Raw genomic sequence first — 23,399 nt, 5'->3', positions numbered from 1 at the left:
CCCGAGTAGTGACGCCACATCCTGTTTAGCCTTGTCGCTAAGCTATCCAACAACATGATGGCTACTCTTTTGGTTGAATAAGATCAACTAAAATTGGAAATCAACAACCGATCATTTGGACAGCTTTATATAATCTGCTCATCGACATCTACATCTTGTAGCTGTACAATTTGGTACCTATAAACAACTTTGGTGATAAGATGTATTCACTAGCATCCGTTAACTGCACACGTTTTATTTTCCTGCCTGGTAATGCATATGAGGCTGTTCAACTTTTTCATCTTTAAGTAACTTATGATGACAGGCTAACGGGTTATGCATATATAATAGCTACTAATGTACATTTGACGTCTTATTGCCCCTTTTTATTGCCCCTTCATTTTGTTTTTCAGTTTCTGCCTCTTCAAACCACCAAAATGCCTATCCAGTGCAGCAAGTGTACCGAGCAGCGGGCGGTCCTGAAACGTCCAAAGACCGGTCAATCGTTATGTAAAGAGTGTTTCTTCATTGTTTTTGAGGAAGAAATCCACCACACGATTGTGTCAGCACAGCTCTTTAAACCAGGAGAGACTGTGGCAATAGGTGCTTCTGGTGGGAAGGATTCCACGGTCCTTGCACATGTTATGAAAGTCCTGAACGAGCGTTACAAATATGGTCTCAACCTCATGCTGCTATCTGTGGACGAGGGCATCACCGGTTACCGGGACGACTCCCTGGAGACTGTGAAGAGGAACCAGGAGCAGTATGACCTGCCGCTGAAGATTGTTTCTTATGAGGAGCTGTACGGCTGGACCATGGATGCTATCGTGAAACAAGTCGGAATGAAAAACAATTGCACCTTTTGTGGAGTATTCAGACGACAGGCCTTGGATAGAGGAGCCAAACTGCTGAACGTAGATAAGATATGTACAGGTAATTCAGAGTCTTTAGCCAGCAGATCTTAAATGTTTCCTCTTTTTGTGATCTGTTTGAAACTGATGGATTCAATTACATTAGATAACACTTCATTAATAAAAGGGGAAATTCCTGAATAGCAACAAGACGACCGAATGTTCACCTCTTTGATTAAAGTGTTATTGACCAGCTTCCGCTTTTTTCCTCCAGGCCACAATGCAGACGACCTGGCGGAGACGGTGCTGATGAACGTCCTGCGGGGGGACATTGCCCGCCTGCGCCGATGCACCTCCATCTCCACCAGCAGCGGCGGTGAGGGCGTGCTGCCCCGCTGCAAGCCCCTCAAGTATGCCTACGAGAAGGAGATCGTGCTGTACGCCTACTTCAAGAAGCTCGACTACTTCTCCACCGAGTGCATCTACTCCCCCAACGCCTACCGCGGCCACGCCCGGGCCTTCCTCAAGGACCTGGAGAGCGTGCGGCCCAGCGCCATCATGGCCGTGCTCCACTCCGGGGAGAATCTGTCCATCAAGGAGAGCGTGAAGATGCCGGTCCAGGGGACGTGCGGCCGCTGCGGCTACATCTCCAGCCAGGCCCTCTGCAAGGCCTGCGTGCTGCTGGAGGGCCTCAACCGGGGCCTGCCCAGGCTGGGCATCGGAAAGCACCACCGCCTGCACCAGAAGCTCCTCTCCCAGCAGCCCCTCAGCAACGCAGAGGAGAGGAAGCTGAAGGCAGTGGACTTCTGAGTGAGGCGGGTCCAGGTGTTTTTTACAATGACAGTGAAGGGATCGTGAGTGGGAGGAAATTAAGGATGACTCGACCACACCATCATCATCACCATCATCATCATTTTTTACGTAAAAACGTTTCTGATCAATTGGTTTTTATCAGCTGGTTCTTTTCAGGGGAAATCTGACTCCACAAGATCACATACAGAGTTTTGCCTCAATCCATGTTTCTTTATCGTGCTATCTATTACCTAAGAGAACAGGCTTATTTTAAAATATGGAATGTACAGCTTTCTTTGTCATGTTTTAGGTTTATATTTATTATTCTTAAATCGTGTTTGTTATATGTTCTAGTAAACACAATATCTATGTATAGTGGCTATTTGTTAAAAAAAATGATTAAAAAAGATTTATATATCTAACAGATATATTATTTTGATGCTTCTTGGTATTACGTTGTCCTCATCTGAAATAAACGCAAGAGAACATTGTTTACGCTGTGTCGTTGATCACCACTTTGGTGATATGCGTAGTCTTCCCGAGGTGTACCACCAGGCGGCGCTCACCATTGTTGGTTGATCACCACTCTCGCGATACGCGTGTTCTTCCCGAGGTTGGCCGCTATGGGGCGCGCCCAGCCGTGTTCGCAGCGTTATCTTTGGAGTCAAGAGGCGCGTGCCCGCGAATTACACAGGCACTCATCACGGCGCGGTCACGAGGGCTACTTCTGAGCGACTTTCAGAACATTGGGAAAAGTTTGTAAAATACGGACAGGGAACCAGAGAAAGGCAGCAGAAGAAGAGACGCTGCTCGGAACCAGTCCCCGTCATGGACGACCTAGGTAAGTGGATAACCTTTCCCGGAGCCGATCTGTTTTTCTCGACATCGCACTAATCAGAGTGCAGGGTGGAGAAGTAAACGTGAGTTAACAACAAGGGTCCATCTGAAAATGTGCAAATGTTCTGCTATTATTAGCCCCCCACGGACCAGCATAACCTTTGGTGCATCGCGTCGTGGCGGTCATCTGTTGGACACATCGTGCATTGGACCCCATGTATTTTATATTATTATCAGGGGCCATTGTTAGCTTTTCTACAGCATGTTTCAGGTACGCAACTTAGTGCTGTTATGTTTTTAGAGGTGAACTGCAACACGCTAGTGACTTGCCGAATCTACTACGTGTTAAATGAATCAGATCGATGCGTTTTCCTCTGACGCGTCCCCATCTGCGCCCTGAAGCTCTTCACCCCATCTCCGAAGCCCTCGGGTGAAAGGCCTCGGGGATCAGGCTGGTCGGTGCAGCGTGGTCCAAACACTACCAGCCTTGCCCTGAGAGGTCACCGCAATCTGCACTGAAATAAACATAACCTACTTTTGGTTCGTCTCTGCTTCATTAAGTGCTTCAAACGTTTCTATCATGGACGTGTGTGCAACAAGTGAACGTGTTGCGGCGGTGGTGGTTTGCATCAACACAACACTGTAGTTTTCCGTCACTAGACCTCACATTAGTAATGTTTTGGATGTCGGTTGATTGATCACCAGATGTGTCCACGTTGGCTGATGTTGAAAGTAGCTTGACCCACACAGCTATAACTCGGTAAACCTTTTAGGTCTACTTATTTACATGTTGTAAAATAATACGTAAACAATGCTGTTCTCCAACCCATGCTCTACTTATGGCACTAGACGTTTGAACAGACTTCTGTGTCTTTTCTATTCATGCACTTTCCTCACCTTTTGACCTGATTTATTATTTCACAAACAATCCCTCTGATTCATTCCTCATATCCATTTCCTACACTTGTTGTTTCTAATAACTGGTAATAGCAAGGCAGTAAATCGTTATTTGTTAAGTGGAGAGAGGAGGATCCACGTCGGCGCATGTCCGGAGTGCACCTCTGGGCTATATTGGATGATTCTGCTACTACTGCTGCTGCTGCTGCTGCCAGGCACCAGTGAATGAGCTGATTGTTGTTGTGGATGGAGCCTGCGGCCTCACTGAGGCAGTGGAGGGTGGGGAGGCTGCTCTGTGGAATGTCCAACATCTCTGTATCTCAGAATTTATGGCCAAATACTCTCTGGCCATGATATGTCCACAGGCACTAAACTTAAACGTTATTACCTTATTTTAGCCCAATCTGAATGGAGGATCCAGACTAAAATAACAATAACGACACATGTATAGATTCTGCTTTAATACCAATACTATAGCCGTGTTTAAGCCGAACATGCTGAGACAAAGCCCATACATGAAGATGCAGTTAGAATGTGGGGCCTGGAAATTGAACTGAGCCCCATGGGGCGACTGGTCTGCGACTCATTGGATGACTGGGGAGTCTGTATGGACCTGTTTGGAAACCTGACCAGCCCTCTGTCGGGGCTCTGGCTATATTGATCCTCCGCCGTCCCCCACCACTCCGAGCAAAGGGAATCCCCTCCGAGTGGAAAGGGAGTGGCTAGCTCACCCTCTGCTGCTAAATCCAATGTTTTGTTTGCCTTTTAGTTTTCAGAAGCGTTGTATGCTTATTGTTATTCCCCCAGATGTGGCTCCTGCCATCCACACCATGAGACCTGACACGGGTGTCGGTCGGTGCCCCAGGGTCTGCTGCTGCCACGCAGAGCATGTTATTGGTGGGGTGTGAAGCCAGAGCTCCCCTCTCTGGGTAAATTCCTCAGGATGCTGGGATATTCACTGACACTTGACCAGTGGACTGACAGCCCGTCTCTATTTGGGCAGGTCAACCCTGGGGGATGGATCAGGGACACAAACACACAAAGTCCTGATTGTCTTCTCCTTGATCTGGAACAATCTGATCAATAACACAGTCTCTTTATGGGTGGTTATGGTATTTGAGGTGAGCTTTTTGAATATATGTTGCTTCTCCCTTGCAATGTTTCAAACACGTTTTGTACAACATGCTTAGGGAGACGTGGGATCGGACATGTTGTATTTAATCTGGCCCCTGAGGCCTGATTTAGTTGTGATTACATGGGCCAAGTCACCGTCTAGGAGCATAAAGGGCCCTTATATTGAAATGCGCTAAATACGCTAATCCTCTTTCAAACGTGACTTTCCTCTGTAGCGTGTACATATCCCGGCCAGGAAGAGGACGGAGAGCCTGCTGGGGTGGCGGCGGCCTTTAACTTAAACCTAACCGGTGTTTCTCGCTACATGGCAGAAGTTCTCAGGAAGTCCTCAGTGAGCTCTACTTCTCAGCGCTAGTGTTTGTTGTCACACTAGTATAACAGCAGCAGCTCTCTGGAGAAAGCCCCTTGGTTTGCAGTGCACTGTGTCAATCGTCTCATCTCCTGCCCCCCCCCCCCCCACCCAGCGTCACTCTAGCAGGCCTCCTGTGGGCCGGGTCTGGAAAGCGGGTCCAACGGGCCTGTGAGTCGGCCTCATTCCTGGGGCCTCACCACACCCATCCTGTTGCTGGGTCCAGGGGAAGAGGGAGCCGCATGGCTGACCTCATCGCTTAGGCAACAGCGCCAGCCCCACATATCCTGAGGAAGTGTTGGGAGGACACAATAAGCAGAATCAGTGCACAACTGACTCTGTGCAGGGCACGGTGCCTCCAGCTCCTGCAGTAGGTTTTCATCTGGTACCGTCTCTCTCTCCAGCTCATTTCATTGGTGTTCGAACCATTGGGCCAAAGGAATGGTGTCGGAAAGGGAGTCTCATCCGGATTCTTGGCACATAGATTGAGGCCAGGTGTGCCAGAGCCAGGGCAAGGAGTTCAGGTTGGACTCTGGGCCAGGGAACCCACCTTCTCGTCAGCAGGAAACTAAAGTAGAGCTGGCTGCTTCACACTCATCGTTTTTCCTCCAGAAATGACGCATGGCATCCTACCTAATTAGGGCTCTCCATTGGTACAATGGACTGCTTGCTGACATGCCCTCCCATACACTCAAGTGACAGGAAGAAATGATCTCTTTAGACCCGGTCCCGACCCCCCCCCCCCCCGCCACCCCCCAACCGTCATCTGATATAGTGCTCTGTGGGGCGATGCTTTAAGTTTGGTCCAGTCGCTCTCGCTCTCTTTCGAGGGCAGTGTCATCTTTCGCATGTAGGGCTGCCCGGCAGTGTATTTATAGCCATGTTTATTTTGCAGCCACTGCCCTGAGATGCTTCTGTCTTTTTTTTTAATACTGTGACACCCCCCTGCCTCCTTCTCTTCAGACACAAGCCTGTATCTCATTACCACAGTACAGCGCTGGCGTTAAAGAAGACCTTCAAATACATCTGTGGACCCTAGCTTTCCTGCTCCATCCTTGTGCTCTCTTGCTCTCGTCTTCCCTGTTCGTTTTTCCCTCAACATCCCCCTGTCCACTATTGACTCCAGTCTCTCCTGATTGATATAAATATCACGCTGGCCGGGCCTGATGGTTTAGGGTTACAGCATGGTGAGCCAAAGCTTTGCTGTTAACGGGTGAGCTGGGGAACTTGTGGCTCTGGCTGGCCTTGATGCCCTCCCCGTCCCTCATGCGAGTAGTGGCCGGCCGTACCTTGCCAGGCCCGAACGCACGAGGCTGCCGGCTCTCCAGCAATAAGGCCGTAAAAACCCTGACATATCCCTCGCACTGGAATGCAAGGCACGCTGTCGTTTGGTGGAAGGACTCCTCTTAATTGCCTCCATTTTGTCTTTTTCTAATTTTCCAAGCACAGATGGCATCTTGTTTACGAGCAAATTCCTCTCTGCCTATCTGTGAGCATTTGATCAGTGGACTTTGAACCGTCTTTGAACCTCTTTTTTCTGCCAACCCCAGTAGGGTTGCCAGCTCCTGTCACTCGGGTTGTGCGTCGGGTTAGCACCAGCGTACCCTCACCTCCGCCCCCCCTGGACATCCTTACACTCACCATGTCCCTGGCTGGTGGCCTCCCATTCTCCCATGAGGGAGGAATGTCTGGAATTCCTCATGCACCTCCCCGCCCTCCGATAAAGATTACGGCGGGCTCCGACTTAGGGCTGCGGGTGGGTGTGGGGGGGGGGGGCATGAATGTACATGTATTCACAGCCGGGAAGAATGCCTGAAATATGTGCATCTACAAAACATCATTATGAATGCTACATGGTATTTATAGTGAGTTAGGCTGCTGTTCTGGCGATCTTGGACAGTGAGCAGCTAGATTGTAGACGGATTGTTAAAAATAACCAGAAGATGTGCCCTCGAAGTTGTGAACAATGGGCTTTTGTGACCGGATGAATGGAAAACAGCAGCCCGGTCCTTGGCTTAAAGTACAGCACATGGTTGCCTTCTTGATAATGTTTTTCAGTCCCCATGGAGAATGGTAATCTCAGACAACAGCCTGACCTTGTCTCCTTTTCTTATCACTGCTTCTTCAGACTTAAGAAAAATCTGTGTTGAGGGAGCCCAAGGTACATTTGAGAATGGTTGTGAATGTCAGTTTGAGAAAGTCTACTTCCTCTGTCTCGCTTAGTCATCCGCTACTACATTGGGAAAGTTCTGTGATTCTTTGCCACTTTTCACAACTCTGGCTCTTTGCCAATAGAAAAGTCACCTTAATGTCTACAATTCCGATGAATGTATGTAATCCTATAAAAAGGCTCTGAGTTCCAAATAGTTAAGTCTTAAGTAATTTGTGTTGGATTATTTTGAACAATACAACATGGAAAAGCTTTGGTTTCTTATAGCTAATGCGTTTTCTATATACTGTTCTATTAGGCTGATTTATTAATACCCCTTTGGTCTTAACCAATCATCTACTATAGATGGCATATAGGGCGTTAGTCTGACTTCATCATTTGGACGTGAGAGAAAGTTCCAGAGAGCTGTGATGTAGCGCAGAAGGCGTGTGGGGGTGACGCTGTACTATCTAAAGGGGGTATAGTAATTACCGCCAGACTCTCTGAAACTTGGCAGGGCCTGCCAGTCATTTGGAAATCCTGAGGCAATGTAGTTAGCTCAACAGTGCTGCTCTTTCCAGGAGAGTTTTTATTATAATCTTTATGGTCTAATAAGCGGTCTTAAACTTTATAATCATATCTTTAACAAGGATAATTTCACGGTTGGGTGTCATTTCTTTTTTATCAAAGCTTTGTCTCATGGGTAGCTTAGTCAACCCCGGGAAGACTTGGTCCAGCATGCCTGCACCAGGTGCAGATTATTTTGAGCTTGTAGTGATATTTCAGCACATTTGCCCAGACCTAGGATACTGGCTGAGCGTCGGGCTTTAAATAGGCTTGTCCCCCCCCCATGTGGTTCACACTGGACCTCAGGGATCAGACATGGAGCTGGAAATGCGGGGCTCCTGCGGTCCGCAAGACCACGGATCCAAGTTAAGCCCCTACAAATAAGTTTTTTTTTTTTTTTTTTAGCTACATTTTAACAGAGTTCACAGAGTTAAAAAGGTAAATCATTGTGACAAAATGAAAGGTCAAAGGTCAATCATTGGATCCAATGGCAGTAGTGACTAGCCTGTTAAATCGACGCGTCAGCCAATGGAAGGGTGGGAAGCAGACCACTGCCAGAAGAGGCTTCGTGTCGGTGGAGGACGATGGTCACTAGTTGTGGGGACTGGGGAGTGAGGCCTGTTGGTGTCAAACAAGCCACGCCCCACTCTCCCCCGGACGGAACCACATCGTCAATGCTCCCTGGCCCCACTTGTCAGCTGTCCACTCCACACACACTTCACGCTGACCCACACACACACATTCTGCACTGGGATACTTGGGACTAGATCCACGGCATCAGGTTGAGTATCGTAGCTGCTGTGCCCCGTGTTGGCTGGGTGACGCTGAGGGGTGTTGAGAACTAGCATAGGGGACTCCTAAGCAGAACCTTCCGCGAGGTTCCTGAGATCAGCAATAGAGTGGTATAACTTATGGTTATGAGTTGGTATTTGATAGTTCATTTGAATAATTTGCTCAGTTCTCTTTTTCTCTCTATTTCAAAATTGAACACATTATATCACGTTATATATGGATATCAGTGATTTAAATTTCAGATAACTGTTGATTGGTAAGGTCGAGTAAAAAGTTGATCAAACGATTTTATTTTATAACGGTTACATCTTGGATGGCGAGTGGGAGGGACACTGCAAGCTAAAGCAGAAGTTAAGTTAAGCTTCTGGTTTCCAGGTTTTTCGTTTTGTTTTCCAGTTTTATTGAAATGCTGTGTGTGAACCAGGCGGCTCCATGGCTACGGAACACTGCCTTCGGTCTGTCTATTCTGGACAGGCTGGGATGGACGGCGTGATGTCAGAGTCTATTAGAGAGCGAAAGAGACCGACTTCCTCTCGCTCTCTCTATCTGCCTTTTGTTACGCTCACAACACCGTCCCTCAACAACCGAAGTGCCCCTGTGTTTCTGTTGGTTTGATGGAGGTGAACGATAGCCTGGATGTACTGCCTGCTGTAGGGTTTAAGGAAGGACACTGGGGCCCAGCGACCGAGGCAGAGCTCTGACCCAGGGTACTGTGGGTGCAGGCATAGGGGTATTGGCCCAGGACCAGGGCCATGTTTGGTTGTGTGAAGGCTCCCTGACGGTTCAACGGGAGGCTGAGCCGTGCACGCACAGCCATTGTCAGTTTAAAGAGGTAGTTCCCACAGTCTGCCCAATAAACCAGGCTGAAACTGAAACCTCAGTCAGACCAGACATCATGACTCCAGCTGATCAGTATCATAGGGTTTTATTTCGGCTGGACCTTTGTTAGCCTTTATTTTACATTGGATTGCTGCGGTTTTACAATAAAGTGAACTAAAAAGTTCCACAACTACATAAATGAAACTCTATTTAGCTTGTATATTTACCTTGCATCTACCATTTGGTAGAAATGGAAAATAATGTTCATAAGTATGTTAGAGTTTTCGTTACCTCAGATTGAGCCCTTCATATCTACATAGGGAGCGGCTCCTATTCCTCAGAGGCCAATGGCATGTTTCTAAAGAAGCCGAGAGCAGACAACCAAAACGCGACCACAATGTGGAGCAACCAGCATTCATAGTCGCTAACCTACCTATCGTTGTTTTAAATACAAAAATGTCCATCGAGGAACTTCCTTACTTGGCTTCGCGACGCTGTCGTAGACGAATCACATCCCTCCACGGTCCCTCACAGGACAGTAATTAGTAGAACTAGTTAGCCTCCTTGACGCTAGATGCCACTTAATCCCACACACTTCACCCCTAAACCTCAGTACCCGGCCCCCCCTCCCTGCAGACGCCCTGCTGGCCGACCTGGAGTCCACGACCTCCCACATCTCCAAGCGCCCCGTGTTCCTGGCCGACGAGACGCCCTACTCCATCCCCACCGGAGGCCACTCCTACCAGGATGTGTCGGCGCCTCCCCCGGTGCCCCCTCCCCCCTCCACAGACGCTCTGAACGGCTCCCTGGTCGAGCCACCGGACTCCCGTCACTCCTCCCAGCAGGTAACGCACCCGACACTTTGGTGGCTGTTAAAGTAGGGATGCACCGATTCCACTTTGTTCTCTGACCAAGTACAAGTACAAGTATTTACATTTGGGTATATGCTGGCCGATACCGAGTACAGATATGAGTACTTAATAATGCCACTACAATTCATGGTCTAAACCCCCAAAGTGTTATAACCATGGTTACGGCCCTCAGCAACTTTGTGATACTGTTTTAGTACCGTGGTTGTGTATGAGTGTTTTAATGCGAGATGTTGTATATGAAATGTGCCAAACACCATAGTTATGTAGGTTAGTTAAGCCTAACCCACGGAAGCTGACATTAAATACATTGCTGATCAGATGGAGCTTCACCATCCACACACACTGTGGATTTATACAATAAGTTTCCTAAAAGCTAAACCTTCTCTTGGGTGCCGCAGTCAACCGCTGCCCGGAGAGAGCTCCACACGTCCACACTAACCCCGCCGTTGGTGCCCTTTTTTTTTTTTCTCTAAATGGGGAACTTATTTCAGTTACAGAGATAAAAGCGCATTGACTACTATATTGATGATCATAAAGGACAAATTAGCACTTAAAAAATATATATGTGAAAGAAAGCTTTACGAGTATTGAGTACTGGTATCTGAATCCCTAGTCAAATTAAGGCGCAATGCTCGGCCTTTATCGTTGGAGCCTTGACAAAATCTACAACATACTGCAACTTTTTAACAGTTGGAAGAGTCAAGCATAGAATATCTGCACATTTTCTTTGGTTTCCATTTTTACAACCCGGGTCGTCCATGGCCTTCACGGCACAATGAAACGTGCCGTCCAGAAACACAAAAGCAACGAGTAGAATGCTTGGTTCCAATCGACACAAGATGGCCGCTTCCAGCTTTTAAACAGAGTACAACGGAACAGGCCTGGTGCTTCATGTACCAATGAAGCACCATCCATGTGTCATCTGCAGTCCTTAGGTTTGGCCAAGACAAACTCCTGGTCCGGGGACATCAGCCCCCCACAGTCTCACATTGAAGAGGAGCACGTCTACAGGTGGGCCATGGTGGATCACCCTCTGAATTCACGGTATCATTATACTTCACACCTACAAATCCATGTAGGGCGGTGTTGTTCCTCCTTTCTCCAATAAAAACATTTGACAGTTGTCTCTCTGTCTCCGCGGCTCAGCTTTCCAAACAAACAGAAGCCGTCCGACTCGTCTGCAGCAGCCATGACCTCCGCCCTGGGCAATAACCTGTCGGAGCTGGACCGGCTACTGCTGGAGCTCAACGCCGTGCAGCAGAACTCCCCCTCCTTCCCCACCACAGGTGCGCACTGGAATGTACCCCCCCCCCCCGCCATAGGCATGTGTGGTTACTGGTATCGCTGGGGTCATAAAGTTGAGAAAGTTACCCCAGCCATTGCTTGTCATTCTGTTGACTGTTCCTTGTGGGGGAAACATGGACAAATTCCCAGATTATGGAGATGGTAACTGTTTCCAATGGCAGCTTCGTTACGATTTAGTTATATTTATCACCACTAGTTCAGTTTGTACTGCAACTGTGCACATTAGTTCAGTTCTGTTTCAATTTATCCCGTTACTGGGCAAAGGTGGCATCAGAAATAAATGGGAGCCAAAAAGGGTGACGAGTCTCAATTTGTAACCAAATTTACAACTTAATCGACTGGTTGTTATCGTCTTACACGAGTAACATTCAGTGTTGTTAAATTGGACTTGCTTGTGAAATGAATCAGGGGTGGGGGTGGGGGGGGGGGGGGGGGGGGGTAGCTAGCCAGCTACCCGTAAAAGTCCAGTTGGCTGACCCCGCCAGCAGTGTGGCGGGTCGGTCGGGATCCCCTGTGGTGTAACGCTCTGCCCGCTCGGCCCTGTGCAGAGGAGGCCGCGCCGCCCCTGCCGTCCTGCAGCATCACCCACTACGAGAACGGCGGCGCCCCGGAGATCAGGGTCAGCGCCCCGCCGCTGGACAAGCCCAAGAGGAACGGGGCGCGGCCGGACGAGGGCCGGCCCGGCGTGGAGGAGCTGCTTGGCGGTCTTGAGGGATCCGTCCCCGTGCCCGGGTAAACAACCAGGGAGCCTCAGGGTTTTATACACTCCGTGCTCTCCAGGCTTTATAGTCTGGGAGTAAGGAGACACTGAGAACAAGACACTATATATTTTGCCCCGGGCTGCCAAGTGATTTCAATATTTAGTGTTTTTCTGTAGTTCAATGTGTTTGTTCCACCGGTCAAGCGTTTATCAGTATGCTTAAATCTTCACTCGCAGCCCTTAAAACGACGATGAAAAGGACGCTTGATGATGCATTGACCCACTGTGACTGGTCCCGCCTTTACCCACATCCTTACTTTTTTACTTTAGACCACAAATGTCTTTTGGATTGACCACTAATAACAACACTGTTGTTATTGCGGTTATCGCCAAGCCCCAATTCTGACATGTAGTTATCATAACCATTCCGATGGGTGCCTCGTTCCTACTAGTGAACCTTACACCTCCAGTTTCGAAGACCGCTTTGAAGTTTTGGAAGGACTTTGTGGATCATTTGGGATTTGTATGTTTTGTTATATTTCCTCAGCCCCAGGCCATCTGATCTTCACAGTGAGTTGGACACACACTCTCAGCAGCAAGCTCGGATTTCGGCCTCCTGTGCGACGCGAGAGCTCGATGAACTCATGGCTTCCCTCTCTGACTTCAAGGTACCGGGCGCTTCGATCGAAAACTCTAAACCACTTCTCTCGTATCGATAACATCTCCTCTAGTGTTTCATACTTTTCCTTCATGTTTGTTTCAAACTGTTCCCTGGTTTCTCTTAACCCTCTGCTCTTCTCTGTTTCTAGCCTAGTTCTTTGGGCCCTGGGCTAGATCAAACGGGGGCCTTTCCCTGCTCTAGCCACTCTCCGGTGTCTTTCTCTGTCAGCCCTGTGGCTTCCCCCTCGCCCAGCCAGTCCCATACGTCTCCCTGGCCCTCCTCACGCTTCTCCATGCCCACAGGCTTCGAGCTTCACATAGACGAGGAGGGAAGGGACAGCCGTATATCTACAAATGGTCGACACCCCTTCCCTTGCCACAGTCCAGTCTCCACCCTCTCTACGGCCAGCGAGACAGACTTTGAACCAGACTTTGACATCGAAGTGTCAGCCAACATGCTGTCCTCCCAGCTCCGGTCTCTGGTGGTTCTCACCCACGGAGCGAGCAGCAACAACTCGTCCAATCTGCTCAGAACCAGCTCCAGTCCCTCCACCACCCCGTCTCTGACCTCGGTCAACACCGTGCTGGACCACAAGTCCTCCAAGTCCTGCAGTCCCTCTGCGGAACGCATTTCCCCCAGTTCCCCGTTTGCCAAGCACCACTATGAACAAGACACTGCAGCCAAGGGGCCCAACGGCTGCAACGACCTCAACTTGGGTTACTACCACCCAACCTCTAACCACAACCTGTCGTCTCCCTCCTCTGGGCCCAAGACGCCCTCCCCTCAGCCGGCCGTCACACTTTCTCCTTCTCCCCCGCACATCCTCTCTAAAACGGCTTCCCCCTCCCCGGTCACCTCTGTGACGGCACACTCTCCCCCTACGTTCAACTGCTCGCGGATCCCCAGCAGAGAGCTGCTGGGACCCACCCTGACGGCCAACAGAGTAAGCCCCCAGGGTGGGCCTCATACTCCCATGTTGGACCCCTCCCTCGACGAGGCTCTGGACAGCCTCCTGGCCATGAGTTTCCCAAAGGACATGCCGAGCGAGATGGACGACCGCTGCCAGAGCGGATTGGTCTGCGAGGTGCAGGAGGACCCCATCCTGCCCATGGACAGGCACAGCATGCAGCCCGACATGTTCGCCGGCAGCACCACCACCACCACGGACGGCTCGCTGTACGGGGGCATGGACGGCCACGGGGACCTGGAGTGGGCCGACGAGGAGCTGTCCGTGTCCCTCAACGACGGCCTGGACGGCACCATCACGCCGTACACCGAGAGGCCCTACACCGACGGCAGCATGACCCCGCTCACGGAGGCCAGCTGGATGGACGAGTCCATGACACCTTCCTCGTGCCCCGGCACTCCCGACGTGGCCTTGGACCTTCCTCTGATGCAGCCCGCCACTATGGATCGCGTTTCCGCCTCAGGACATGTATGCATCGTAACCGTTGCCTGCTCGGAGTGGGATACGTCTTCCTTGCGGTTGTTGAGCTTTCGCACCCCCTGCAGTTTGCGTTTTAATGTTAACTATTATTCAGTTGTTTTAAAATCATCAGTCAGTGAACGTAAACCATCACTACATAACTACTAGTAGTATAAGTACTATGGTCAGTATCGTCAGAGTGAACACTGTAGTTGGATCAGTGGATCGCATGTGGTTCTAACGGTTGACCTGTTCCGCCAGACTGACCAATGCTTCTAGAGGCACTAAGCCTAGTCTGTGTGGTGTGTGTGTTGGAGTGGCTGAATCTCACCATAAGCATGTGGAGCTGTGCATGAAGCGTGACGCTGAGCCAACTGACCCCCCCCCCCCCCGCCCCCCCGGCGCCGCCCGCACTCTGGCTCCCACTGACACGGAGTCGACCGCCTGGCTGCTCCAACCTGTGCTTGTGCCTGGATTACCGATTACGTCGGCTCAGGTGCTCCACTGTGCCCCCCCCCCCTACCCTCAGCTCAAGTCAGTCATAAAGCGTACCAAAGAGACGGCCAACGTGCACCCCGTGCTCAGAGACGGCCTCCTGCGGAGGAAAGTGGGGCCGGTCATCGTCAACAAGAGCAACTCCCAGGACCGCCTGATCGAGGAGCTGCAGGGTAAGCTAGGCATCGGCCGCGCTGAGCGCCGCCGCAAGCAGCAGGACGACTGGCTCACAGAGGGCGTCGTCGTCATGTCCAAACCGCAGCGGTTACGGATGGACGGGGCGGCCGCGGAGGTGGAAAAGGTTTGGCCTCACGCTTTTCAGGAAAAAACAAAACAAAGATGAACGAAATCTGACCACATTAGGTGATAGACCTTCTCATGTGATCTCTCTCCACACATTTCCTTTCTTTTCTGTTTCCCGTTTCCTTTCCTTCCTTCCTTCACTCAGATAATAATCGCTCGAGATTTGCTCATCCCACAAAGGAAAGCGTTCCCGCCTACTTCCCCCCCGGCCCCTCGCCGCACCCCCGCCGCGGAAGAGCCCCCCAAGAGGCTGCCCCCCGCCAGGCACCCCCCGGCTCCTACCCCTCCTCCTCTCCCGCCTGCCACGTCCACCCACTCGCACTACTCCTACGACCACGAGCCCTTACACAGGGCCATACCGGCTCACCACACCGTCAAGCCCTTCTCCTCCCCTGTAATGCAGCCCCCAGCCCCAGCCCCAGCCCCAAAGCAACAACCCCCTCCCTGTGTTGTCAGACCCCTGGCCACGCCTCCACACCTGGAACCCGTGCCCGCGGTCGTCCCAAAGGTGCTGGTGTCCGTCGGCTGTCAAACCGAATGCGACCCCATCTTCCCTTCAATGCAGGCATGGTCCTCTTTCGCCATTCACTGCTTCTCACACACCTGATACTGCTATTCTTCCTCTCTGTTTTCCACTACTCCAAATTATGTTGCTGGTTTCAGAGTCAAACTGTTTGCACAAAAGTGCACATGGTGACTATTGTTGCTCTTCCTCGAACAGATCAGTGCTCAGGGGAAGGGTAGTGGGCCTCCCACCACTCAGGTGAACAAACTGGACAACATGCTGGGGAGCCTGCAGTCAGACCTCAACAAGCTGGGGGTGCAGACGGTGGCCAAGGGGGTGTGTGGGGCCTGCAGCAAGCCCATCGTGGGGCAGGTAAGCCTGGCAGTCAGTGACAACGGATGGCCGTCACGAAGTAGACTGCCCTGGAGAGTTTGAGTTATTGTTCTATGCAGCCTGGGTCAATGGTGTGGGGGGGGTGATCTCAACATAGTCGCTGTCGTTCTGTCCAATCAAGGTGGTGACGGCCATGGGGCGCACATGGCACCCCGAGCACTTTGTGTGCACACACTGTCAAGAGGAGATCGGTTCTAGAAACTTCTTTGAGCGTGACGGGCAGCCCTACTGTGAGAAGGACTACCACAACCTCTTCTCCCCACGCTGCTACTACTGCAATGGACCCATTCTGGATGTGAGTCGAGAGCGTTGATTCACCAATTCGGCACACAAACAGCTTATTAAGTCGTTGAAAATGCTGCCATCAGAAAACACTTTGTTTATGTTTCTGTTTTCAGAAAGTGGTGACGGCGCTGGACAGAACATGGCACCCTGAACACTTCTTCTGTGCTCAGTGTGGATCCTTCTTCGGACCCGAGGGTTTGTTTAGCTTTGAGGTTCCCTTTTTAAAGTGTTTAGTTCCACTGAACTGGACACTTGCACATGACATATATTTACTAGACCGTTTTTTTAGATGGTTAATAAAATGGTTAATTCCGATCAAAGAGAAAGAAATTCTCCTTGAAAATCAACTGGAAAGAAAAATAAAAGATTCACTCGATAAGATTCTACAAGATGTAAACCTCCTTGATGACAACGACAAATTCCCTTAACAACCTTTGAACGCTGGTCTTCTGGGCAGGTTTCCATGAGAAAGATGGCAAGGCGTACTGCCGGAAGGATTACTTCGACATGTTCGCCCCCAAGTGCGGTGGCTGTGCCCGAGCCATTCTGGAAAACTACATCTCCGCACTCAACTCTCTCTGGCACCCCGAGTGTTTCGTCTGCAGGGTCTGTACTTCTGTTGCCTTCGATCATATGTTCTGTGCCCATTTCGCTTCTGCCACTGAACTAGATGTTAACATGTGGAGTGCGTTGGTTGCAAAGAAGAACTAAAGAAGCCTCTTCTCATACTATAAGAGTTGGTGTTATTAACGTATTGATCAGATACCCGATCTCCTGGGCGCGGGGAGGGGGGGTTGAAGTGTGGGTTCATCCAGCCTACATGTAAGCGTCCTTGATCAAAATGCTGAGCCATCTATTGGCTCCTTTTTATTACCTGTATCTAAATTCATAGCAAGTTGCTTTGGATGAGAAAACATCAAGAAAATGACATTCCCCGTCTTAACCTTGTCTCCCCCCCCCACACACACACACACACACACACACACACACACACACACACACACACACACACACACACACACACACACACACACACACACACACACACACACACACACACACACACACACACACACACCTTCGTTCTCCACAGGAGTGCTTCACCCCGTTTGTGAACGGCAGTTTCTTCGAGCACGACGGGCAGCCCTACTGTGAAGTGCACTACCACGAGCGGCGCGGCTCCCTGTGCTCCGGCTGCCAGAAGCCCATCACGGGCCGCTGCATCACCGCCATGGCCAAGAAGTTCCACCCGGAGCACTTCGTCTGCGCCTTCTGCCTCAAGCAGCTCAACAAGGGCACCTTCAAGGAGCAGAACGACAAGCCCTACTGCCAGGGCTGCTTCGTGAAGCTGTTCAGCTAGAGAGGAGGTGGGAGAGGTGGGAGAGGAGGAGGAGGAGGAGGAAGAGCAGCAGCAGCAGGAGGAGGAGGAGGAGGAGGGGGGGGATGGAGGGGGCGACAGAAGCGCATTCAGAAGTTGATGTGATTCGTACGGATGGCATTTTTGAATATGAATGGGGTTGTTTTGAGTGCAGACTTTGGAAGTGTATATGGTATAAGTATCTGCATGTAATTTGGGCAGTACACCATATGCTTTTTGATATTTATAGAATAAAAAATAACCTGACCCGTTTATTAGTAGCGGTCATACACTTTGAAAGCTGGGGCTGTTACACAGGCTAAGCGTGGCCTCAAATGGGTCCGTTTCTCTCTTCAGTGGAACGCAAATGTTTAGCAGGTCCAAACCTGCGGTTCTCCGAGGGGGGGGGGGGGGGGGTTAGAACATGGAGGTTTATCTTGATGGGGCTGAAGCTTACCAACACTGAAGCTGCACGCACAATGCTTGGCGTTTAAAGCTTGTTGCTCACTGGTTGAGTGTGAATTTTGGAATTCATTATAGAATAACTGTTTAAACATGAATTGTTTAGGTTGTATGTAACGAGATGATACTAGCCAAGTGGTGAAGGGAATTATTTTCTGATTGTTTAAAAGATTATAAATATGGACTGTGACATTCTGATAACAGACTGAAAATAGGAGCTGTTGTATTTAAGATCATCTATAGGTCTTCAAACTATAATGGAATCAATAACTTGGTGAGGAAGTTGAGTTATTTTTTAGAAGTCATTATTCACGCCCCAAAATAATCAATCCCAATTGACCGTAAAACAATATATACAAATATATCGTGCAGTGATGGCATTCTTCAGGATACTGTAAATGTTACAGAGACTAATCTAAAGTCACGCCTTTTCAGTCACAGATCATTCCCCGTCCGTTGCAGAGATGCTAGATAGAATTCTAAAAAATATTCCTCTGAGCTGCAGTGCAGTCGTAGTTTGTCGCGGCCTGTGAACCGATCATTCAGTACGATACTGGACTTCTCTGCTTCATACTGGTAACACTGGGAGTGTATTCTAAGATCAAATGTAGCTTTGGCTCCTCCTGAGACTAGCTGGTCTAACTTCAAACTGACTGAAACGCTCAATATTTTTTTACTTAGTTGATATAGCTATATAAATTACGACTAACTTTCCAGTTGAATGTTCTGTGTAGCATGTGCATCTAATTAATAACCACTCGTTAGAGAGGCCGACGGCCTCCAGGAGTATTTCTGTTTTGTTTTTATCACTGTATTGAGATGCTGGTGAAATTGTTTTTCTAGGACATTCACAAATCAACAAGAATAAGTATGCAATATGAAATACTCCTTTGCCATTGCTTGTTAACAAAAGATCAATCTTTCAGAAATCAAGCTTGTATCTAATTTTATTTTCTGTGCCAATGTAATGTCTTTTAACACTGTTATAACCAGCATCACAGATGACCTTCATAGTCTCGATCATTACATCTGTGACTTCACTCAAACATGTAAACAGTTTAAATAAAAGTCTGGTGCTCTCTCATGAAAGGACTTTAGACTAATTTGACTCTGAGTAGTAACTACTGTTTAGCCATAACGGCTGGAAACGCATCTGCAGAATTGTTACCTGGTTTAACCTTGTAAAGCAATATGTATCAGGCCTCATGACTTCAGGGAATAATAGAGCCGTGCATCTTATATCATATTAAGTCTGTCTAAACTGTCTGCTTTAATAATTGAAGTACATGCTATTTAGCCAAAGCCATAGATATTTGTCAATTTTTTCCTGTTTCTGTTCCAATTTCCTCTTCACAACTTAAAGATGTCCTATTTAGGGAGCTGACTCACTGCTCGCCTGATAAATCAAATAAATACGTTTTGGTAACAAATTCTCGCGGTGGTATTATTGTCTAACATTATTGTCTAACACAGTGATTCCCAACCTTTGACTTCAGGTGGGCCCCTCTTGTCATCAAGAACTTTCGCCAACCACCTTAAACGTAAATGGTAAAAAATGGATCAATACGCGTGCAGTGGCTGAGCGAAAGAGTAGCAGTGCCCCCTTTAAATACAATCATTACTGCAAGAAGGTCATGGCTGGTGGGAAACACTGGAAAGAAAAGTCAGCAGGGCTTATCGCTTCGCAATATGTTTATTTTGCTAACACGAAAAAATGACAATGAAAAAACGGATCGAAAGCCTAAAGCCACACATTTTTTTGTAATAAACCATAATACTATATTTACTTAGCAATATTTATATTTTATACTTTCAATTAAATTAAATTGTCGATTTGTCTATTTCAAGAATAAAACCCAAATACCATCTGCAGTAAACTTGCATACCTCAGGTTGAAAAAACATTTTTTTTTGTCACGGTTGTATTTTTAAGAATGCATGTGAATGTTGCATTTCTCTTAAATTTAACCTTAAAAGGAATTAAACAAATGTCTAGATTTTAAAGATAGATCGTTACATAAAGCTCAATGCTGTGACGAATAACTCAATGAAAGATAATTACACAACCAATGTTTGGCTTGATAGATTATTTTTCATAAGGATCTTTCTGAATTCTCTCGGGACGCTCAGATCCACGTGGAAACTATACTGATGACCCGGAAGTGACCGCAAAAAGTCCTTCCTGCATCAAGACCGGCAAGATGGCTGCGGACACGCAGGTTTGTTTGCTGCTTTAATTTTTAAATAGTGTTTCTATAAATGTCCAGCAAACTCAATTTAATGAACATTCATTGATATCGGAAAACGATTTGATAACCGACGGCGTGTCCCCACCCCGAGGCGGGGCACTCGGGACTGACTCGAGCGTTAGCTGGCTAGCTCGTAGCCTACATTTAAAGCCATATCCCACATTGCTAACGTGACGCAACGGGAACATTTCACCACACTTATCTGTCAGCATCATTTATCCGACCAGCTGCCACCCAGTCGACCTCTTTGAATAGTCTGCTCGCTGTTCAAGCTCCGTTTCTGACACCAATGAGATGGTCGAGCCCCAGACTGTATCATGTACCCCCCCCAACGTCTTCTAAATATACCATCGTATACAAATCTAACAAAGTGTCTAATACGATCCGTAGTACAATGCTCTGTAAGCAGTAATGGGGCTTTAGATATGCTGACACCAATTCAATATATTTGGTATTCATCACTATTAGAACATTTCTATTCTTATAACATGATGATTCGATTTCAGAAACTGCCCAGATAAGCAAGTGGTTTTGTCTTCTAGGTTTCGGATACATTGAAGAAATTTGCTGTGAAGGTGACGACCTCAAGTGTGAATGAACGAAAGGAGATACTTGGCGAATTGAAGAAATGTCTGAATGGAAAGGGTAAGTCGTGCTTTGGTGTGATTTGATTACAGCTTAGTTTTTCATAGCCATAGGAAATTACCCTAAATGTCCTAATTTTCCCATAATCAGATTTACCAGATCCTGCCATTAAAGGACTGTGTAAACTCTTCTGCTTGACTCCACACAGATATAGGTAAGTGCTTGATGTTGTTTTAATATTAAACTAATTTAATCTGTATATTAGTGTCTGTATATTTCAGTCATGAATTTCATCCAGAGGGAACTTGAGTTCAGTTTTTCATTTGAAACAGCTGACACTTTGAGCCTAGATTGATTTTTTTCATGCTTGTCTTTAACGAAAAGCCAGCGGTCTTGCACTAGGATGTACCGTCTACAGGTAGACCACTGACGTAAGGGTTCGAACCTAGAACCTTCTTGACTGGGAATGAACAGCCGCTAGACCATCCTGTATGTTGTCTGTTGATCAGGGACTCTGCATCCAGAAGAGAGCTCATCTCGGTCATTGCACTGCTGGCCAAGAATCAGCCTGATGCCTTGGCCACCAACCTCCTCCAATGCCTTCAGAGCAGTGGGATCATCTGCAATGCCGGAGAACCCTGGTAAAAAGTCTACTAAAAATGAAAACTCCATTTTATATACCTTGTTTCTGGGTCACATAATCCATCTCATTGAAAACATTTTGAATGCAGCTGGTACTTTCAGTTCGGGTATGAATTTGAAGATTAGCCCATGATCTGTGTACTTTTCTTCATCTCAGCCTGTGGGTTTCTTTGGGTAGGCATGGGTGAAACCACAATGAGAATATTGTTGTCTCCATTTTTGATTAATTTGTTAATATAAACAAAACAATAAAAATGAAAATAAAGAGTATTTGTGATATCCCAGAGCTATCGGCTTTACTGTTCCCTTTGAGTTTACTACAGCAAAGCAGACGTGCCTCGTTTACATTTACTTTTATCAGAATGGTTCATTTATTTTTAGTATACAAACAACCAACTGTTCGACCTTAGCGTTGTCTTCTGAATGACGATTGGTCCACATGGATGTTAAGCAGTCAACAGGTTGTTCATTATGTCTTGTATTGTAATGGACTTTTCATGCTTTGTTGACAGTAAGAGCTCTGGCTCTGCAGCCTTCAGCGGCGTGTCCTGGTCGTGCCTTTTGGTCCGCTCTGTGTTCTCAACCCCAGAGAAAAGAGATGGGCCTCTGTGGAAGAAAATGGTGAGTGGGAAAAGTTATACCTACCTAATATTATATTTCATGCATTTGATTATATTGCACATTATTCAACGTTACTGCAGATACAGCAAGACTGAAAATGATAGCTTATTCATTTAAAGGGGACATATTATGAAAACAACTTTTCCTGGGATTTGGGGTGTTGTTTTGGGTCTCGGAGGCTCCCACACGCATACAAACTTTGAAAAAAGTCAGTACATGATTTTTTGAGTTAGATATATGCATTTCTGAAAGTACCCCGCCTACAGTTGCCAAACGAGAGTCAGTTTCGGCGTCCTCTCCTACATAGGAAGAGGGCACAGTTGAATATTACCTCCCACTTCCCTACTCCCCTCCAATCAGAGCATAGCTACGATTTTGTGAACCAGCGGGCGAGCAGCTCCGGTGGGGGGAACTCGGCGGCAGCCCTGCACAGCTAAGCTCCGGGAGTACAATCCCTTTCTCTGCCGCCAAAGCTTCGGCGGCAGTCCGGAGGAGGAGAAAGGGATTGTACCGCCGGAGCTGAGCTGCCTGACTGCTGCCGAGCTACCCCCCGGCTGGACTGCCGCCGAAGCTAGTCCGACGGGGGTAGCTCGGCGGCGGTCGCGCGGTCGGACAGCTTCGGCGAGCTGTACTCCGGGAGCTGAACTGCCGCCGAAGCTGGCGGGTCTGGAGGGGGTAGGTCTCGGCCGCAGTCAGGCAACTCCGGCGCGGGGAGCTCGGCGGGAAGTCCGGCAGCTCAGCTCCCGGATCAAATCCCTTTCTCCTTCATGTCGTGGTTCATGGACTTGGAGTCAAGGCCAAAATTCCTTTCCCCCAGTGCCAGAGACGTCAGACGCAGTCTTTATGAAACATAATATCATCCGAGGCGCACATAGCTTTTGGCCGTGATATTAGATGTTATATTATATAAATACCCATACATTATTATATGACATAGATATAGCGCTCCAGGAGCCCGCAAACGGCAAAAATTCCCTTCTCCTCCTTGCTGTGGTTCAGTCTGACAGCTCATTGGTCAATGGTCAGCAGCTCATTTGCATTAAAGCTACAGGCACCAGAAACGGCGCATTCTGAAGGGACTGAAAAAGAGGGGAATAGCGCTAGGCAAGATCTTTTTTCCTGGAAGCTACTTCCAGCAAACAGCTTCAAAAACATGTTTTCTAGAAGTCAAATACTATGTTTACTTGTTGGGAAAACACCATAATATTTCTTCTTTAAAATTTCACCATACATTTAATCAATAGGTCTGTTGATACATTTTCTAGCACTTTATTCTAGTAGGCATCTATTTTTCGGCACCCTCTCTCTTTTCACTCCTACCAATGTTCCAATCTGGAATCAAGGAAATCATGTTGCATAATAAATAACTTAAG

General features: G+C 48.2%; 3 protein-coding genes across 4 annotated transcripts in view; all 3 read left to right on the top strand.

Moving 5' to 3' along the window:
* On the top strand, positions 1 to 2,050 carry ctu1 (cytosolic thiouridylase subunit 1 homolog (S. pombe)). Its single transcript, XM_060055096.1, has 3 exons — positions 1 to 173; positions 393 to 912; positions 1,105 to 2,050. Exons 2-3 carry the CDS (start codon positions 417 to 419, stop codon positions 1,638 to 1,640), a joined length of 1,032 nt encoding a protein of 343 aa, XP_059911079.1. The 5' UTR covers positions 1 to 173; positions 393 to 416; the 3' UTR covers positions 1,641 to 2,050.
* Positions 2,051 to 2,258: 208 nt separating this feature from the next.
* pxnb (paxillin b) lies at positions 2,259 to 19,360 on the top strand. 2 transcript variants are annotated; one of them, XM_060055094.1, is made up of 14 exons: positions 2,259 to 2,463; positions 9,803 to 10,011; positions 10,967 to 11,049; positions 11,185 to 11,324; positions 11,892 to 12,075; positions 12,591 to 12,711; positions 12,853 to 14,139; positions 14,660 to 14,926; positions 15,074 to 15,493; positions 15,650 to 15,805; positions 15,948 to 16,121; positions 16,225 to 16,306; positions 16,569 to 16,717; positions 17,205 to 19,360. In XM_060055094.1, exons 1-14 carry the CDS (start codon positions 2,451 to 2,453, stop codon positions 17,469 to 17,471), a joined length of 3,552 nt encoding a protein of 1,183 aa, XP_059911077.1. In that variant the 5' UTR covers positions 2,259 to 2,450; the 3' UTR covers positions 17,472 to 19,360. The 2 variants fall into 2 exon arrangements, with proteins under 2 accessions (XP_059911077.1, XP_059911078.1); XM_060055095.1 differs by lacking the exon at positions 2,259 to 2,463 and adding an exon at positions 8,200 to 8,336.
* Positions 19,361 to 20,048: 688 nt separating this feature from the next.
* gcn1 (GCN1 activator of EIF2AK4) overlaps positions 20,049 to 23,399 on the top strand; it is a 33,845-nt gene continuing 30,494 nt past the window's right edge. The window contains exons 1-5 of the mRNA XM_060055093.1: positions 20,049 to 20,148; positions 20,721 to 20,823; positions 20,914 to 20,977; positions 21,273 to 21,404; positions 21,918 to 22,026. Coding sequence (XP_059911076.1) covers positions 20,131 to 20,148; positions 20,721 to 20,823; positions 20,914 to 20,977; positions 21,273 to 21,404; positions 21,918 to 22,026 — 426 coding nt within the window. The 5' untranslated portion in view covers positions 20,049 to 20,130. The remainder of the gene's footprint in view (positions 20,149 to 20,720; positions 20,824 to 20,913; positions 20,978 to 21,272; positions 21,405 to 21,917; positions 22,027 to 23,399) is intronic.

Source organism: Gadus macrocephalus, chromosome 6 (genome assembly GCF_031168955.1).
Source record: "Gadus macrocephalus chromosome 6, ASM3116895v1".
In the NCBI taxonomy this organism is placed as follows: Eukaryota; Metazoa; Chordata; class Actinopteri; order Gadiformes; family Gadidae; genus Gadus; species Gadus macrocephalus.
This window is presented reverse-complemented; position numbering and strand designations above follow the sequence as displayed.

What these genes read in the sequence shown, in the direction of transcription:
- ctu1 (XM_060055096.1), top strand. Translation starts at nt 417, where the DNA reads ATGCCTATCCAGTGCAGCAAGTGTACCGAGCAGCGGGCGGTCCTGAAA. An exon ending in CGTAGATAAGATATGTACAG is followed by an intron (nt 913 to 1,104) that starts GTAATTCAGAGT and finishes TTTTTCCTCCAG; the next exon opens with GCCACAATGCAGACGACCTG.
- pxnb (XM_060055094.1), top strand. An exon ending in CTTCCCTCTCTGACTTCAAG is followed by an intron (nt 12,712 to 12,852) that starts GTACCGGGCGCT and finishes CTCTGTTTCTAG; the next exon opens with CCTAGTTCTTTGGGCCCTGG. An exon ending in GCAATGGACCCATTCTGGAT is followed by an intron (nt 16,122 to 16,224) that starts GTGAGTCGAGAG and finishes TTCTGTTTTCAG; the next exon opens with AAAGTGGTGACGGCGCTGGA.